The sequence below is a fragment of the Zootermopsis nevadensis genome, unplaced genomic scaffold, assembly GCF_977971745.1.
Source record: "Zootermopsis nevadensis isolate Lab colony 2312 unplaced genomic scaffold, Znev_1.0 Znev_ptg000012l, whole genome shotgun sequence".
NCBI classification, from domain to species: Eukaryota; Metazoa; Arthropoda; class Insecta; order Blattodea; family Termopsidae; genus Zootermopsis; species Zootermopsis nevadensis.
The window spans coordinates 2,734,041-2,749,823 of record NW_028259144.1 but is presented as its reverse complement, the minus strand read 5'-3'; the positions used below and the strand labels follow the sequence as shown (position 1 = coordinate 2,749,823).

The 15,783-nt window shown below is 37.0% G+C and overlaps 3 protein-coding genes across 8 annotated transcripts in view; 1 reads left to right on the top strand and 2 right to left on the bottom strand.

The window, feature by feature from the left end:
* Dora (zinc finger SWIM domain-containing dorado) overlaps positions 1 to 6,792 on the bottom strand; it is a 40,232-nt gene extending 33,440 nt beyond the window's left edge. For 3 of the 4 annotated variants that reach the window (XM_022082332.2, XM_022082334.2, XM_022082335.2), the window contains exon 1: positions 6,253 to 6,792. In XM_022082332.2, coding sequence (XP_021938024.2) covers positions 6,253 to 6,427 — 175 coding nt within the window. In that variant the 5' untranslated portion in view covers positions 6,428 to 6,792. The remainder of the gene's footprint in view (positions 1 to 6,252) is intronic. The other variant, XM_022082333.2, reaches the window with a different exon arrangement.
* Positions 6,793 to 7,460: 668 nt separating this feature from the next.
* Positions 7,461 to 9,825, top strand: LOC110838763 (small ribosomal subunit protein uS11A). 3 transcript variants are annotated; one of them, XM_022082320.2, is made up of 4 exons: positions 7,461 to 7,609; positions 7,832 to 7,997; positions 8,699 to 8,786; positions 9,552 to 9,825. In XM_022082320.2, exons 2-4 carry the CDS (start codon positions 7,849 to 7,851, stop codon positions 9,768 to 9,770), a joined length of 456 nt encoding a protein of 151 aa, XP_021938012.1. In that variant the 5' UTR covers positions 7,461 to 7,609; positions 7,832 to 7,848; the 3' UTR covers positions 9,771 to 9,825. The 3 variants fall into 3 exon arrangements, with proteins under 3 accessions (XP_021938012.1, XP_021938014.1, XP_021938013.1); XM_022082322.2 differs by having other exon boundaries at positions 7,491 to 7,591; XM_022082321.2 differs by having other exon boundaries at positions 7,567 to 7,712.
* A 647-nt stretch (positions 9,826 to 10,472) lies between these two features.
* Positions 10,473 to 15,779, bottom strand: DCTN4-p62 (dynactin subunit 4). The gene is made up of 7 exons (XM_022082318.2): positions 15,533 to 15,779; positions 15,180 to 15,429; positions 14,529 to 14,852; positions 13,333 to 13,516; positions 12,357 to 12,564; positions 11,633 to 11,844; positions 10,473 to 11,484 (listed from the first exon to the last, which is right to left on the bottom strand). Exons 1-7 carry the CDS (start codon positions 15,659 to 15,661, stop codon positions 11,268 to 11,270), a joined length of 1,524 nt encoding a protein of 507 aa, XP_021938010.2. The 5' UTR covers positions 15,662 to 15,779; the 3' UTR covers positions 10,473 to 11,267.
* Between the last annotated feature and the right edge of the window lie 4 nt (positions 15,780 to 15,783).

The following is a 15,783-nucleotide window of genomic DNA, read 5'->3' as shown; positions in this document are numbered from 1 at the left end:
CAGGGAATCCTTCCAGCCTCTAGCCACCCGGTCACACCACCCATCACAAAGATCAATTGGTTAATGCTATTTACGGAAATAATAGCTGTTTACTCTAAAAATCATACAGAACGCCATAAATGCACTGTGAGCGAAATTCAGAGTGTACTAATGAAAAATCAGGTGGTATGATTTTACATACAAACGTAGAAGCCGGGGAAATACAACTAATGTACCTGAACACAGGAAATCAGCCAAAAAATACACAAATAAAAACCACATACAACCATTAGAATAAAGGACAGCAAATCATAATGGGCTTTCGACATGCAGCAATGTGTCTAAGATCTATGGGACGAAAGTGTTTCACATGGATTTGGGAAATCCATATGTGGTATAAGATCTTGGTGGCATAAAACTACTTTCATTTATTCAAAACAAAATTAAAACTTGCAACTTCGTCGATTACACAAAAGGAGAAGCGAAAAATAAAACCTGGGTCTACATAAATAACACTAAGTTGTGTAATACAAGCAAAATAAATAAACCTACAAGCCAAACACATTTAAACTTCAAATCTATTATACCATTTTGAAAACTCATAATTAAACACAAGACTTTCACTTTAGTTTAAATGCAAGCATAACAATTTGTGAAAGGCAGAATGTAGTGTTTAAGGCCGAATTTAATTGGATACTCCTGGCGTCTGCTACAAATTGCTTTAATAGCAAACACATGTAGTGCTGAATGAAATGAGAGAATTTCCTTGGGAAAACTACGGATAACAAAGTTATCGTGGGCTGAATAAAAATTTTCTTGGATATTATCCATCGTCTAGTAAATATAAAACGTAAAACGACGTTTCGGAGATGGGACTCTATCTCCGTCTTCAGGTTCCTATAGAGTTGGGCCCACTAGATAGAGCTAATCCCTATCTCCGGACCTTTTTATAAAACGTAAAACGACGTTTCGGAGATGGGACTCTATCTCCGTCTTCAGGTTCCTATAGAGTTGGGCCCACTAGATAGAGCTAATCCCTATCTCCGGAGATAGGGATTAGCTCTATCTAGTCCCATCTCCGAAACGTCGTTTTACATTTTATATTTACTAGACGATGGATAATATCCAAGAAAATTTTTATTCAATTGACTCTTCACCATCGTCAAGAAGTTTTAGATTTGTTATCGTGGACTGTTCCCAGGTCTTATCCAAGCAAGGCATAAAAGTACTGTGTACAACTGCAATGATCGGGAATCGAACAGAGTGCTTCCCAATACAAGTAAGAAGCATAAACATCCTAGTTAACGTAAGCGATCCTATTTTTATTCCCGGGATGTGTCTAGTTTTCAAGCTTTATTGAACGGGTGTTACTGTCATGAACCACGAAAAAAAAGCTGTGACCATAAGAGTGTATACAAACACGAGAAATTTAAAATCGCCGAATAAAAAACTTTATTTCCTCGGAGCCTAACAACTAAGGAAAAAAGTGTAATACGCGTCCAGACACTGTCTCGAACGACTTTGGACATAAACTAAAAGAAAACACATGGACTATGACATGTAATTTAATGAGTTCACTTCAACATCTGAATCTTTTAGAGTGAACGTAATTGTTAACGTAGGGACAAGTTCGTAGAATTAACTACGGTGGGGCGGATGCAGGACTCCAACAGGAACAAGAGAATATCGAGCCATCTTTGTGGGAGACCTGTGAGCAAGCCTGGAGACCAACTGCGTTCAACACTTCTTCTGAGGCTAGATTCTTGAACAGCTCACCGACTAGAGAGTCCTTCTTCAGAAGCTTAACAGTCGCTCAGGTTTCCCAAGAAATCCCTTGTCATTTACCGTCTCCACAAGAACCCAACATCGGTCCCTACCCACAGCCAAATGGATCCAGTCCACACGCTCAAAAACAATTTCTAAAAGATCCATTTCAATATAATCCTATCTAAAATACGCCCCAGTCTCCCAAAATAAAATTTTGTATGTATTTCTCATCTCTCCCATGCATGCTACGTGAACAGCACAAAATATTCCTCCTTTTTGATAAGATCACCGTAATGGACATACATTGAAAAGCAAAAATATTATAAAGTTCCTCATTATGTAATTGTCTTCATCCTCCTGTTACTGCCCTCCTCTAAGTTTACCGACGTTTCAGAGGTGAACTTCTACCAGCCTATGCGGAGCAATAACTCAAACAAAAAAACAGCCATCTTCAAAGGATATTTGACTACAGTTTGTGTTTTTTAACATTTACGTTTTTTGATAGGAGACGAGAATTTACAAAAATATATATATATATATATATATATTTTCTGAACGGAACGATACAAAGCATTCCCCTTCCTCGTAAATGTAATTTTGATTTATCATCGTCGTTCCGAAACATTTTAACGTTGTCACATTTTCAATGGATTTATGATCTGAGCCTGTACCAATTTTATACCACTATTTCGTCCTGCATTTTGATGACGAGGCATGTGACACAACAGACCCCCGTATTTATTCCTGCACATTTAAAGTCACTTAGTTTTGCTCAAAGACCAATGGAACATGAAGCTTCCTTTACTACAGTAAAGAAGTGGCGAAGATTATGATACGGCCGTGACCCACTTTGTAAGTACAGAAAGGTCAAAACTGTAGAAACCCCTGCAGTCAGAGCAGTCTATTTTGAAAAGGGATGGAACTGTTTAATTAAATCTCAGCCAGACACACTTGGTTTTGAGAGTCAGTCTAGTCACGAAATGGATGTGAACACACACACACACACACATACGTAAATTAAACAAATAAGCGCTAAATATTATAACACATCTTCAGATAATGTTTCCGAAGAGTTCTTCCAGTCCCTAGACTTTCAAATCTTAATTATATCCTTCAAAATTATTCATTGTCAGGAGTTTTTCCATAGTCTGTTCTTTAAAACCACGACGTTTCGGAGGCTGGTTCTGTCTCCGTCTTCAGGTCTTAGAGCTAGTCTCTGTCACTCTATCTAAGGGACCCAACAGAGTAGGTACCTCTCACCTGAAGACGGAGACAGAACCAGCCTCCGAAACGTCGTGGTTTTAAAGAACAGACTATGGAAAAAGTCCTGACAATGAATAATTTTAAGTGTAAACTACAGTCGTCAAAACCCTTTAAAATTGAATTACATCCTTTGTTTAGGCTTTATTTTATTTTTTCTTATAAATTACAAATAATAAGAAGAAGAAGAACATAAACTCAGAAAAGTGACGGTTCGGGACTAGACAAAGGAGATTCGATTCCCTGCAGAGGCATAAATTCTTCTCTGTCACTGTGTCCAACCTGGCTCCGAGGGCCACCCAGCTTCCTACCCAGTGAATATCGGAAGTTATTTCCCTGAGAAAATATCAGCGGCAGAGTGAAACTGACCACTTACCTTCATACAGTGCAAAGGTTAAGAACACTTGAGTTTCACCAATGTCCTTCCCATACACTTTCGTGGTGTGGGGTTTAGACACAGGGACAGCTCTGCCTTTTAGTCTTTCTTCACTTACCTTTTAAATAAAATAATCGTAACTTTGGAGACTTATTGCTCAGTCAGTTTCATGACGGCTAAAATCTATATCCCTGCGAGGGGAATCCAATTTCTTTTCATCACCTCATCCAAAAAAATTGTAACAGCCACCCAGCAATGGGTACCAGGGACACATTCACCAGAGATGAAGTTAACCACTCATGCATGACCTTATTCACTGTGTGACACAGATATGGTCTTGCAAAATAATTCAGCAGCATTACAAGTTTAATGATGACACGACACATTATTATAAATGATTCCACTTCCTAGTTAACTCCTCAGTTTACATATAAATATGCAAAACTGAAGAGTTTAAGCAAATCTGTGGTGTAGGATATTTCTTAAAACGATGATAGTCGCTCAGCTGGTCAAAAAACTCAACTTCTTTATTGGAACCGAAGGTTCGTTGACACTTTCAGTAAAGCCAGTCATTTGTCTTTACTCGGAACCAGCTAGACCCAGAGCACGTCCTGACATCACAACTGAATACACTTTGTGCGCAACTTTTTACATGGAGAAAAATAATTGCATTAATTTTCCACAGGGGAGGCTTCAAAGAGCCAATGCAACATTTTCGATCCTCTTCAAGATGTCATGAACTGCCAAAAAATGCGAAGGTCATTCACCACCTGCAGTCCACAGTTTGAACCTCACTATGATCTGCCTGTAAAGATTTAAACTATAGACAAATGGTACTAGAGGTATATTAAAATTTGGAAAATAAGATTTGAAAAAAAACAATCTCTGATGTTCTGCATCATTCAATGGTGGTCAGTCAACTGTTTTAGAATGTTGTTTATTAAATATATGAAGCCCAGTGGTAACTATATGTACCATCTGCACTAACAGCCAATAACTGAGCATAATATCCATATACTACTTATAGGTTATGTATGATTCAAAGAAAAATAACAGCTTTTTCCTCAAACATCAAAAACCAACTGATCCTTGTAATGGTTAAATGTGTTTTCTCTGCAGTAAGGACTGAATCCTTAAATAATATTTAGACAAGCTACGCTTCAAAGGGTTAATTAAACACGCCTTTCACAACTACAACAGTTATACGCAATACAAGGGAAGATTGATTCTGAATGACAAACTGGAAAGGACATGGAAGTAGTTATACTCTATATAAGGTAAGCCCCCCTGTTTCACCATAAAACAACAGTTCTAACAATGCTCAAGTTTGTATGCACATTGTTAATGCTGAAGAGAATTATATGCAGAATTTTAGTCACAATAAATGAAGGAAATAGACCACTTGGGAGATCTATGCTGAGATGGAAGAATAATACTAAATGAAAATAAAGTAGGATGTGAGGGTACGCAGTAAATTCTTGCAACACGGAATAGAGAATGACGGCAAATTCTCCGAACACAGTAATGAATTTACGAGTTCCAGAAAAGGCAGCAGATTTCTTGACTAGGTGAACAAATATCAGCTTCTGAAGAAATCTCTATGAAATAAATTACTTATTATTATGAAAAAATAATGAAGAAAAGCAAGGTCTATACCACCTCACAGGTGACCTAAATGCTAATTAAATTTAGTTAGCCCATCTATATATAGTTGTAAATAGGTCTTCCTGGAAACAGCTCTGTTACTGTCAGATGTTACAGAAAATAATCAAAATCCACTAAACCTTCCACAATACATTCATAACACTTAAATTTGTACACTATTCATTCAATATTAAGAAATAGTGCAACACAAATGCAACTGCTCTCTTCATAACACATCTGATCATTACAGCCTAAACAAAATGACAGATTGCTATAATAGTGAAAAATACCAGCAAGAGATGTATTTACAGAAATAACAAAATAATCATATTTTCCAACATGACCTCACAGACTCAAAAGGATCTGAATATCTTAAATCACTCCCAGAAATAAAGCATATCCCCTTTTCACATGTATCCTCAAATAATGATTAATTGTATACAAATTCATAAAACACTGTTTTAATAACTATTTTGTTTTTCACTGCACCTTAGATAGATATATAATACTTTACAAACAATTAGCATAAAGAACCAATCATTATTGTCTGTTTAATTTCCTTTATAACATGCAGGTCAAATAACATTAATAATAAAAACAATACTCATGATACTTTGATACTCTGACAACCCATTCTTCAAGCACCTGAGCACTGCGGGTCCCAACTTTTCGTTGGCTTTGATCTATAGACATTTGGTAGGACTCCTTGGACGAGGGATCGGCCCGTCACAAGGTCTCTACGTGTACACAGGACAGCACAACACAGAAAAACGAGGAAAAACATCCAAGGCTTGAGTGGGATTTGAACCCACGGTCCCAGTGACCAAGCGGCACAAGGCCCAGACCTCAGACTGTGCAGCCACTGTGACCCCTAATAAAAACAATAGCAAAAAATATATAGGCTGTTGAAAACAAATATCTAAAAAGAACTCTTCACCACTTTACCTAATTATCATATTTAATTTTTTCCTCATTGGTGACATGTATAGTATACAAGTATTACTGTCACTTTATGTAACATTAATACTTGAACAATCTATGAAATCAGTCATTTCTGAGGAATCTGCATATTACAGCACAAAACACAAATGGATTCTGGCGTCATACAAGAAATAAAATGATAGCTGTCTCTGGGGTAAAACATTTCAAAACAAAGAAACTACTTCATACATTAACAACTCTGCTTTAAAATCAATGCCAATATTAAAAACATAATTACTGAATACCTTCTGCTGATCTTTTCGACGGTCCAAAAGTACCAGATCCTAGAATTGGCCGTTTCCATCCTCTCCAGTTGTTACACAAAGATTCAGGTTCACTGCTCCAACTGCACAGAGAATCTTCTTCAAACCTATCCGAATCTTCAAAAGAAAATCTATCCGCTTCCTCCCAATCCAACATCGTCGCGGGGTCATCCCCCACACCAGGACAGCCAGCCAGGTTGACCGCTATTATTTTTCAAAATAAACACCGAAATCCTGACGTCTACCTTGACCCATAGATTGACGGGTCACTCGCGGTCACGAACTAGAGGCCACAGACCTGATGGCCTATTCCTCTGTAAGATGCAAAAACAAAGTTTCACTTCTAGCACTAATATGAATATAGTCACGTCAAAGACATGATACATAACAATTTGAAGCGTCATTCACTACATACACTTCCATTGCGAAACGTCTTTACACAAGCCTTTCCCCGCACAACCTTCCAACCCGAGCACTTTGCAGCTTAGCCTACCCCATCGACGACAACAACAAATATGGCGGACAGCGATCAACTGTGCAAAGCATTGATTCGATATTATATTTAACGAGTACGAGAATACCTCCATAACTAAAACATAATGATTTCGTGCTGGTTTAATGTATAATATTTACGGATTTCGCAACATATTATGCATGCCTAAAGTTAGTATCCCGTTGTTTGACAAAGTCAGCAATTTTGACACTATACATTTTAGTTTTCCTACTGTATTTTAGGTGAAGTTAAAAGAATGAAGATTGCATGTATAACAGGTTCAAGTGCCAGGAAAGCGTTAATTGTTGAAAATCGACTCCAGATCACAATTTTTGATTTTCCGTGTATGTAAACAGAAATAGGACAGACGGTTCCGAAAACGATGGTTTGTACGTGTAACCATTTGACGCTGCTGTTTGGAGAAGAAGGTTTTATTGAAGCAGAAATATAGACTTGCGTGTGCGCCATGTTGGACTATATGACCTTCTTAGCTGCATGCTGTACTTAATTCTGATACGTTCTTGGCATCTATGTTGCAAAATACATTCCAGATTCCTTTCTCTTTTCTGCCAGTGTTTAAATAGTTCTACTGATATTCTGGCAGATGGTAGCGGTAACTGGATCTGTTGATCTCCAGTAGGCCCCCTGGGATAAAAATCGATGTTCGTAGTTGATAAATATGAAACAAGAGTGCGTATCGAGCGCCCAACTGTTCTCTTGGACAACATAAATATTTGGGCATTTGTCATATCAATGACCGGAAGTTCTTTCCAGCTGAAAAAGATCGATTTGTTGGTTCTTACATTTCCTGTCTCGACAATTTCTCTGGTTCGGGAATTATAATAAGTTAGTAAATATAATTAAACTCGTTGTTTTAAGAAATTTTTATTGAAAATATGCAAGTATTATAAATAACTGGCTTATTTACTTGCACTTACACTTGCTAATTGTAAGCAAAACGGGTCTTGATACTGGATGAAAGTGGATATCAGAATCTAACCAAAGTTTGATCCATGTTCCTCTTTGGACACTGGGCTGTATTGAAGTTAATGCTTTGTTTTATTTCAGATCTGTGACAGTCGATAATGGCTCCACGAAAGGGAAAAGTTCAACAGGAACAAGTTCAGGTGTCCCTAGGACCCCAGGTGCGGGAAGGAGAAGTAGTTTTTGGAGTGGCACACATTTTTGCCAGTTTCAATGACACATTCGTACATGTCACTGATTTGTCGGGCAGGTACGTACATTTGTTTAGGATACTTGATTATAGTTTGTATTAGCCATTCCGTTTCAGAGCTGGAATGCATATGCTAATTTGCTTTTCCCTGCCTTTTGTGCTGAGCATAGATGATGGCCGGATTTTGTGCCAAGTTTACAAGTAATTCAATTTATTGTTTGATAATGAGTGAATGATTAGAGATAGTTTATGCAATGGTTGCAGTGTTGTTTTGGGTGAATACTTGCTTCAAGTATCATTAACCCTTTAAAACCCAGTGGTAGCAATACATTTCACCAGCGATTATTTTCTTAAACCAGTTGATCCTTGTAATGGTGAAATGTTGTGTTTTCCTTGTGGTATAGGCAGAGACTTGCTTGATCAGTTGAGTACCAGCTTTTCAGGGAAGAACCTCCATTAATATTACAGAATTTGAACCTACAAAGTGTTTAGAGCATGTTGAAAGGATAAAAGAAAGTTGTATCCCTTAAAAGAATTCTGAATTGTGGTCAGCAAACAAAGGGAATGCTTCGAGACCATTAAACAAATCAGTTAACTAAAGTCAATTTTTATAGAGAGGAGTTGCTTTCTTCCTGTGAAGGCAAAAGTGTCAGGATCCCAAAAGAATGTGGTGTAAGTAAGAATATAATTTCTCTTTTGTATATTTAGGGATTTTGTATTTATATTACACCCATTTTAATTGGATATGTTAAATTTTCCAGAGAAACCATTGCACGAGTCACAGGTGGCATGAAGGTAAAAGCTGACAGAGATGAGGCATCACCCTATGCTGCTATGTTGGCTGCACAAGTAAGTTAGCTATTCCTTACTCTTTGTTCTTTAAGATTTATGGTTTGGTAATATTAACCAGCATTTCAAAGGAGCTTACTGCATTCATCATCAAAGTGAATTCAGCCATCTCCTTTGTTGTGTACTTTTCAGAAAGTGCATAACACAAATATTTATGGCAAGTTTGTATGTAGGGAATATGTGTATGATATCACATCTGTGTTTAGGTAAAGAGCACTAATTTTGTGTGTATGTATGCATGTTTGTATAATCCAAAATATATGCTTATATATTAGTATTTGGATTGAATTTTCCCACATGATAAGTATGGTTATGTATAAGAAGTAAAATGCCATAGAAGAGGACTCATCTATAACTATATGATGCCTTGACTCCTGTTAGTATTGAATATGGCCTTTGAAATTTGGATTTAAGTTCCATGGTGTGTAATACAATAGAATCTTTTAATAATATTAATCACTCTGAATAAGTTGAGGAAGTATTAATAACAGACTTTCATATTGAACCATGATATTGCAGTTTTAGAAGTTGTGTTTCCATCAAACTGTTTAAGAAATTTTTTATGATTCTGGAAATTTTGTAGGGTAACATAATCTTCAGATGTATTTTATGTAAAACATGCAAGAACTTGAAACTCTTTATTATATAATTTTCTTAAGTCCTTTCATATGCTATCAACTTCAGCATTCTATTTGCAAATACCCTCAGAGTATGAAACCAAGTTTTACACCTGTATGAAATAGATTTTTACTATTTTTTATGCAGGATGTTGCAGAGAAGTGCAAATCTCTGGGAATCACTGCTTTGCACATCAAGCTTCGAGCTACTGGTGGAAACAAAACAAAAACTCCAGGTCCCGGTGCTCAGTCAGCCCTCCGGGCGCTAGCACGTTCTGCCATGAAGATTGGCCGTATTGAAGATGTAACTCCCATTCCTTCTGATTCAACAAGAAGGAAGGGAGGACGACGTGGTCGCAGATTGTAAATGATCACAAAACTGTAAATCATTGCCACAATAAAACAACTTGATAAATTCTTAATACGTTTATTAACACATTCTCAAGAAATTAAAACAGCGGAAGCCCAATTTAAATGTTTCTCATTTCAGAAATTTCTTTTAACCTAAAGAGCTATGTTGTAAGATTCCATTTTCTTCTGTCATACTCGCCTGTTAAGTGGCCCATCCACATACGAGTCTGACTTGCGAGTCTGGCTCGGCGAGCTTGAGTCGTGAGCCGGGCCCAGATATATTTCACCACACATGCATAGCAGACTCGGCTCGTGACACCCCACCCACAAATGGGTTTGGCTTAATGGAACCCGAGCCAAGGCAGACTCATATGTGGATAGGCCGCTTTAGGGATTAAAATCTACAGTCCACAGAGAAAATGTAGCAGAAAATATTTTTAAACCCTATGTACTTTAACAATTTCATAAAGTGAATGAATGCAGGAAACAATTTTTCAGCATGGGATCATATGAATAGTCATTCTTTTATTTGTGAATATGAAGAGGTCTAAATTACGTTTATTTGTCAATTTTCTGTAAAACCTCACTGCTCCTTGTACCTTGATAGTGCCACCAACTTTTTGTTTAAGGTTTCATACAAAGAAAGGAAATATTTTTGACTGCTTTTAACTTTTGATGGTCCATGTTATACTTTATCAGGAACAATTCAAAAACAAAACATCTTTAAGTAACTTTTATTATAATGGAAACAATAAAGTGACTGACATTAAACAGCTGTTACCAGATTCTGCAACAGAAAACAGCAATTACATTTAATATCACAAATGTTAACCTTCACTGCTTACACATGAACCAACTGCCTGTGATAAAGGTTAATATAAGTAATGAGTGAACTTGATTTCTGAAGACAGTCTCCATCGTTTGAAACATACCTTATGAAAGAAACTGGACCCAACCTGCTTTAAAAAAAAATCTTACATTTCTTAACATTCCAATTTTAATTTGCTGAAAACTTTTTTGGGGTAAATAGAAAATAAACATGTTTCCATCTTTCTCTAATGTTGTCATCAGACATATTTACCTGTCCTTATTCTGATAATTTATGGGCTGTCTTAACAATTGTATATTATTAAAAAAAATTCAGAGCTGCAACTTTCTCCTGCCTATGAATTAAATATCTTAAAACTTACATGTAATACAACATGTATAAAATAAATTAACCTACATATTAGCAGTGACTTTGGTAAAATATTAGATATAGTTAATAAGCTAATAATAATCCTTGATTAAAGGTTAGTGTTAATTGGGATCTTCTTGGTTGTTGTGCCCTGTAGTCTGGTAGAAGTTTACCAGACTACATGGCGCAACTATTCAGAAGACAGCTTTCAGTGCAAACTACTAATTAGCATATTCTGACATTCCAACTTTTATAAGGAGTTGAAGCACTTTGGTAAAATATTTCATACAAATTTTATTCGAGCCTGAAGGTTTTTTTTAATATATACTTCTATATTTAGATGCAAGAGCCAACAGTCTTTCCAACATTAATGAATACTTTGACTTTCAGGTCAACCTTCTGTGGTTCCTTCTGCTCTAATGAGGCCATAGTATTTACATATGTATACTTCATCACAAAGCCTATGAGGACCTCTCTCGTTTCTGTAGCAGAATCCTGAGGAACAACCACCATCTTCACAGCAGCCTTGTTTGCTTTACGCCACACCACAACCCTGTAACACAGTGAAGAATGTTACTAATATAATTTTTTTTTAAAAAATATGAATGAAAATTTTATGTATCATCCAAAGAAATACGATGAGTAATGTGATTCACTACTGATATAGTCATGGGTTGTCAAATTAATCATCACAGACATACTTGGGGTTATCCTGAAAGTGGTAAGTGTCCCCTGCGTCATCGTACTCGGCAGCATCGTCTCTCGGTGGAAGTAATACAGATGAAGATGGCAAAATTACTTCACCAGTAAGCTTCACAGTCGCAGGATGCGGATCCTCGGAGACGGATAACTGCCGTGACAATGACAATGATGGCAGAAGTACGCTTACATCATCTCGACCTTGTGATGTTTTCTGGATAAACATATGAGAAATTAATACAAATACAACCATAGTTACAAAATATTATGTACCACAATAAAATAGAAGTAATTAGTAAATACTCAATCTTGAACGTGTCCATATATAGACATAAACACAGTACAAGCATATGAATATGATGGTTAATACAAAGTTATCCCTGATATACTTAACAAAACGTATGAGGAGTGGCGTTATGACTCCACACTTTCTTAACCTCAGCATCAGACAAAGATGAGTAGAAAGCTATATACTCCAAATTTACCTTCACATAAAGACGCTGGGTCAATGGATACGGCATTTGATCAGCCCCAGATTCAGTCTGGATGTGATGGAATTCCTACTTCTGGTGGTAACTGAACACTTCATCCAGCCCACAGTCACAGACTGAGCTATCCCAGCTCATGAAGAACTTAAAGACTGACAAAATATTTGACACTTAACAAAATCAAACACATTTACCAAAGAATAAAACTTGCTTTCTCCAGTTTTGGTAGTGTAGTTACCTCTGCATTCTTTTTTTCAGCCTGTTTTTCCTTCTTTTCTTCTATTTCCTTGTACCGTTCCTCCAAATCCTCTTCTGCAGAAGGAAGTGGGAGGAACTCAATGGCAGTCTGGTGCTGAGTTGGGTTGCACAGTTTGATGATCAGCTGACACTCTTGACCAATACGCAGCGGCTCACAAGTCACAACACGTATCTCCGGAACATAGTAACTGCAAGCAGCGCTCATATTACCAACCCCAAAATGATAAGAACACCTTATTGTGTTTAATTAAATTTGTAGAGTACAGATTTCTTTCGTGTCATTTTATTTTAAACCGAAATTAAGGACAATGTTAAATGGAGGCAATGGAAAGTAATGGAAATGAATTCTAAATGTTAGAAAATTTACATCAAGAAAAGGCAGATTTCGATTAAGGACATAATGTCTAGACATTTACTGTTTTCTGTCTTATTCATCAAGGAGAAACAACCACGGAGCAGTTTGGTATAAGTTATTGTATAAATAATGTATTGTGAGAGTTCCTTGCACTCTTAAACTGTCCATGAAGGGGAAGGAAGGAATTTACTTCTTCTAGCTTGTCAGAGACATGGCAGTTTCCGAAAGAACAGCAAAGGGAGAAACCTTCTGTTGTGCCCTATTCAAATAAATATAGATTATAACCTATAAAATCCCAAGAGCTATGCTGGCGGTAGCATAGCTACTGGTAGGGCCTCCCTAGCCAGATTGGTTGAGGGGGAGAGGTCAGACTAAGACAGGTACCCTGGTTCTCAAGGTTGGGGGTTGGTCGCAAGGCTAACAACCTTGCACCGTAAAAGGGAAGATGTTTCAAAAGCTCGATCAAAGCCTCGGACAGACGGACCTAACAGAGGACCGAATGGAAGAGGAGAATTGAGGAGGCCATGGACCGAATACGGACCGGAGAGCCATAGAAGAAGAAGAATAACCTATAAAAAATACACACTACATTAAAACTTACTAAGCTGCCAGCTGAATCTTGAACTTGATGGAGCCAGGGTTATACTCTGGCTTACTGACATTATGTTCACAGCTGCGACATCGTTGTGACCTCTTGATCATGAGGTGTTTGTGAGCTGGGAACAGATTGGATACCAGTTCGGTCTGGAATTCAGGCTGTGCCAGGCGTTGTGAAAGTGTTGCCACTGCCAAAAGTAAACATAACCTAGCAACATGCTCTAGCATAACTAGACAAGCTCTGGTTCAGATTCTAGTGGCTGAATCTTGTACTATAATACAAGAGGAAGCTGACTGGCAGCTCTGTTGGAGACAGTTATTACCATTTGTTAGTGGGCTTGTTATGTTGTTATGTTTCAGAGTTAAGGTATTAATGTGGGGGAGGTTGGAGGATGGTGTGCTGGTAAGTGTCGAGTTACACATATCTTAGAAGTGTACTTTTTTTATAAAAAAATGTATTCTGCTATTCTACACATATAGTTGAACTTTATAATGAATTTAAGATTTTCATTGCATGTTTTCATCCTGTACAAAGACAGCTGGAAATAACAGATGTTCTTGAACATCTACAAAACTGTGAAGATGACAATGTTGTTCTTCCAGGCTGTGATATCATGTGGACTTGTTTGTGGATACTAGCGCTCTGGAAAACATACTATCTCCATCTTCAACCCAGAAGAAAAACAGTGATATCTACATAACTTTTGAATGGCTCACTGTATGAAAATGTAGTTTATATTTGTAATAAAATATTTAAGTAAGACTGGGATAACATATTACAATATCTCTTAATTAACTCTTTGCTTCTCCTAAAATAGTACAGTAAAATGAAAATAATGGAAATATGCCCTTCTAAAATAATAAAACATAGTAAAATCTCATTTTAAAATTTATATGCCCGGAAAAAACTGGTCCTAGTAATCTGGCAAGTGTTCAAATAAATAGACTTCAAAAGGGATTCTCTGTTGAACTCAAACTGACATTAAAATCATTTGCAGATCAATGCCAAGCACAGTCTTAACTTCTTTGAAATTCAAACTAAATTAGCTGAACCAGGTGGGACATCATGTTAAGATGTCTGAAGCAAATAATAAAAACCACAAGAACATTCCTTTAGGACTGCCAGCCCATGGTTACAGTCAAAACCAGGTACCTCCTGAAAACAAGTTAAACATGTTACCACTGACTACTGTTTCTCACCGTGTGCAAGGTTTATTGGCTTGGTATAGATTTCTGCAGGAAGTGAATCCACCTCCTCAGATGCCACTGAAGGAGTCAATTCAAGAATGCTTCCTGCCTCATCTTTAATCCCTAAACCACCCAATGGTGGCAAGCCTGCTCTCTTGCGTGCCATTACTGCTGTCAAACCAAACTTGTCAGAGAAATGTAAGTAACTACGACGAGGTGTAAACTTCTTCCTTTCCCTCTCTTGCCTCTCTCGTAATGCTAGAACCTTGTAATGTTCTAGAAGTGAGCTTATTCGAGCAGCATGGGCATGCTCCCTCTCTGGCCAACCTCCACTTGCTGAAATCAAAACAGACTTATAATACAATCAATTACAAATACTTATTATCTTATTCCTTTCACTCTGCATTTCTTAAAATATGGAATAAAAGTAAAAAAGAGTACAAATTGTGTCATTTATGTCCTGGAGATATTTCCAGTTTTGCTCTTTACAAAAATGTGTAATTGGAGAATAAAATGTTTACATAGTGCAGAATTCAAACACGTTGAGATTCTTGAACACACTTTCATTAATATTATAAATAGTTCTAAAGATTATTAATAACAACGTACATGACGAAAACTTGATGCTGTAATATTATAAAATACATTCTAACATGTACTGACCAACTGTCTGATCTGGAAGTCCAACATCCCTCGAAGTCCATCTACAAAAACCACATGCCAAATAATATGCTTTCCGAGTCACAGTCTTATTTGGGTCATCAGGATTTTGTACAGTTATATTTGTTGACCGAGTAGACACAGTATTCAAGCAGCTTGGGCAATCTAAGCAAGCAGCACATCGATTTTTCTTTAGACGAGCCTCAGACGATGGCAATATCTCTAAGCAGTTAGCACAATAGTGAGAGTCTGCCTAGAAAAATGTAATTTGAAATGTTTTCACGTACACAATTACGTGTATTAATGTCTTAATAACATGAAAATAAAACACAGTTAATACAATGAATATAACTTACCTCATGACATACACAATAGCCACACCTTATTTTCAAGCAGTGCCTACAAAAATATATTCTGGAAATGGGTTTCAAAGAACCACAAGTGCAGTTGTACCGCACAATATTTGGATGTAAAAAAAATGCCATTCTATGTAATAAAATATACGTAAATACTTCAGTTCAAAACACCTAACCTGCAAATGTGTCAACCACCTACAATAGATGGTTTCTCATTTCTCTCTGACAGTTGCAGTGTGAATATTGCATAT

Excerpts from the sequence above, each read along its gene's own strand:
- LOC110838763 (XM_022082320.2), top strand. The coding sequence starts at position 7,849 with ATGGCTCCACGAAAGGGAAAAGTTCAACAGGAACAAGTTCAGGTGTCC. Across the intron at positions 7,998-8,698 it reads GTCACTGATTTGTCGGGCAG|AGAAACCATTGCACGAGTCA; the intron begins GTACGTACATTT and ends TAAATTTTCCAG. Across the intron at positions 8,787-9,551 it reads CTGCTATGTTGGCTGCACAA|GATGTTGCAGAGAAGTGCAA; the intron begins GTAAGTTAGCTA and ends TTTTTTATGCAG.
- DCTN4-p62 (XM_022082318.2), bottom strand. The coding sequence starts at position 15,661 with ATGGCATTTTTTTTACATCCAAATATTGTGCGGTACAACTGCACTTGT. Across the intron at positions 15,430-15,532 it reads GCTATTGTGTATGTCATGAG|GCAGACTCTCACTATTGTGC; the intron begins GTAAGTTATATT and ends ACATTTTTCTAG. Across the intron at positions 13,517-14,528 it reads GCCAATAAACCTTGCACACG|TGGCAACACTTTCACAACGC; the intron begins GTGAGAAACAGT and ends TACTTTTGGCAG.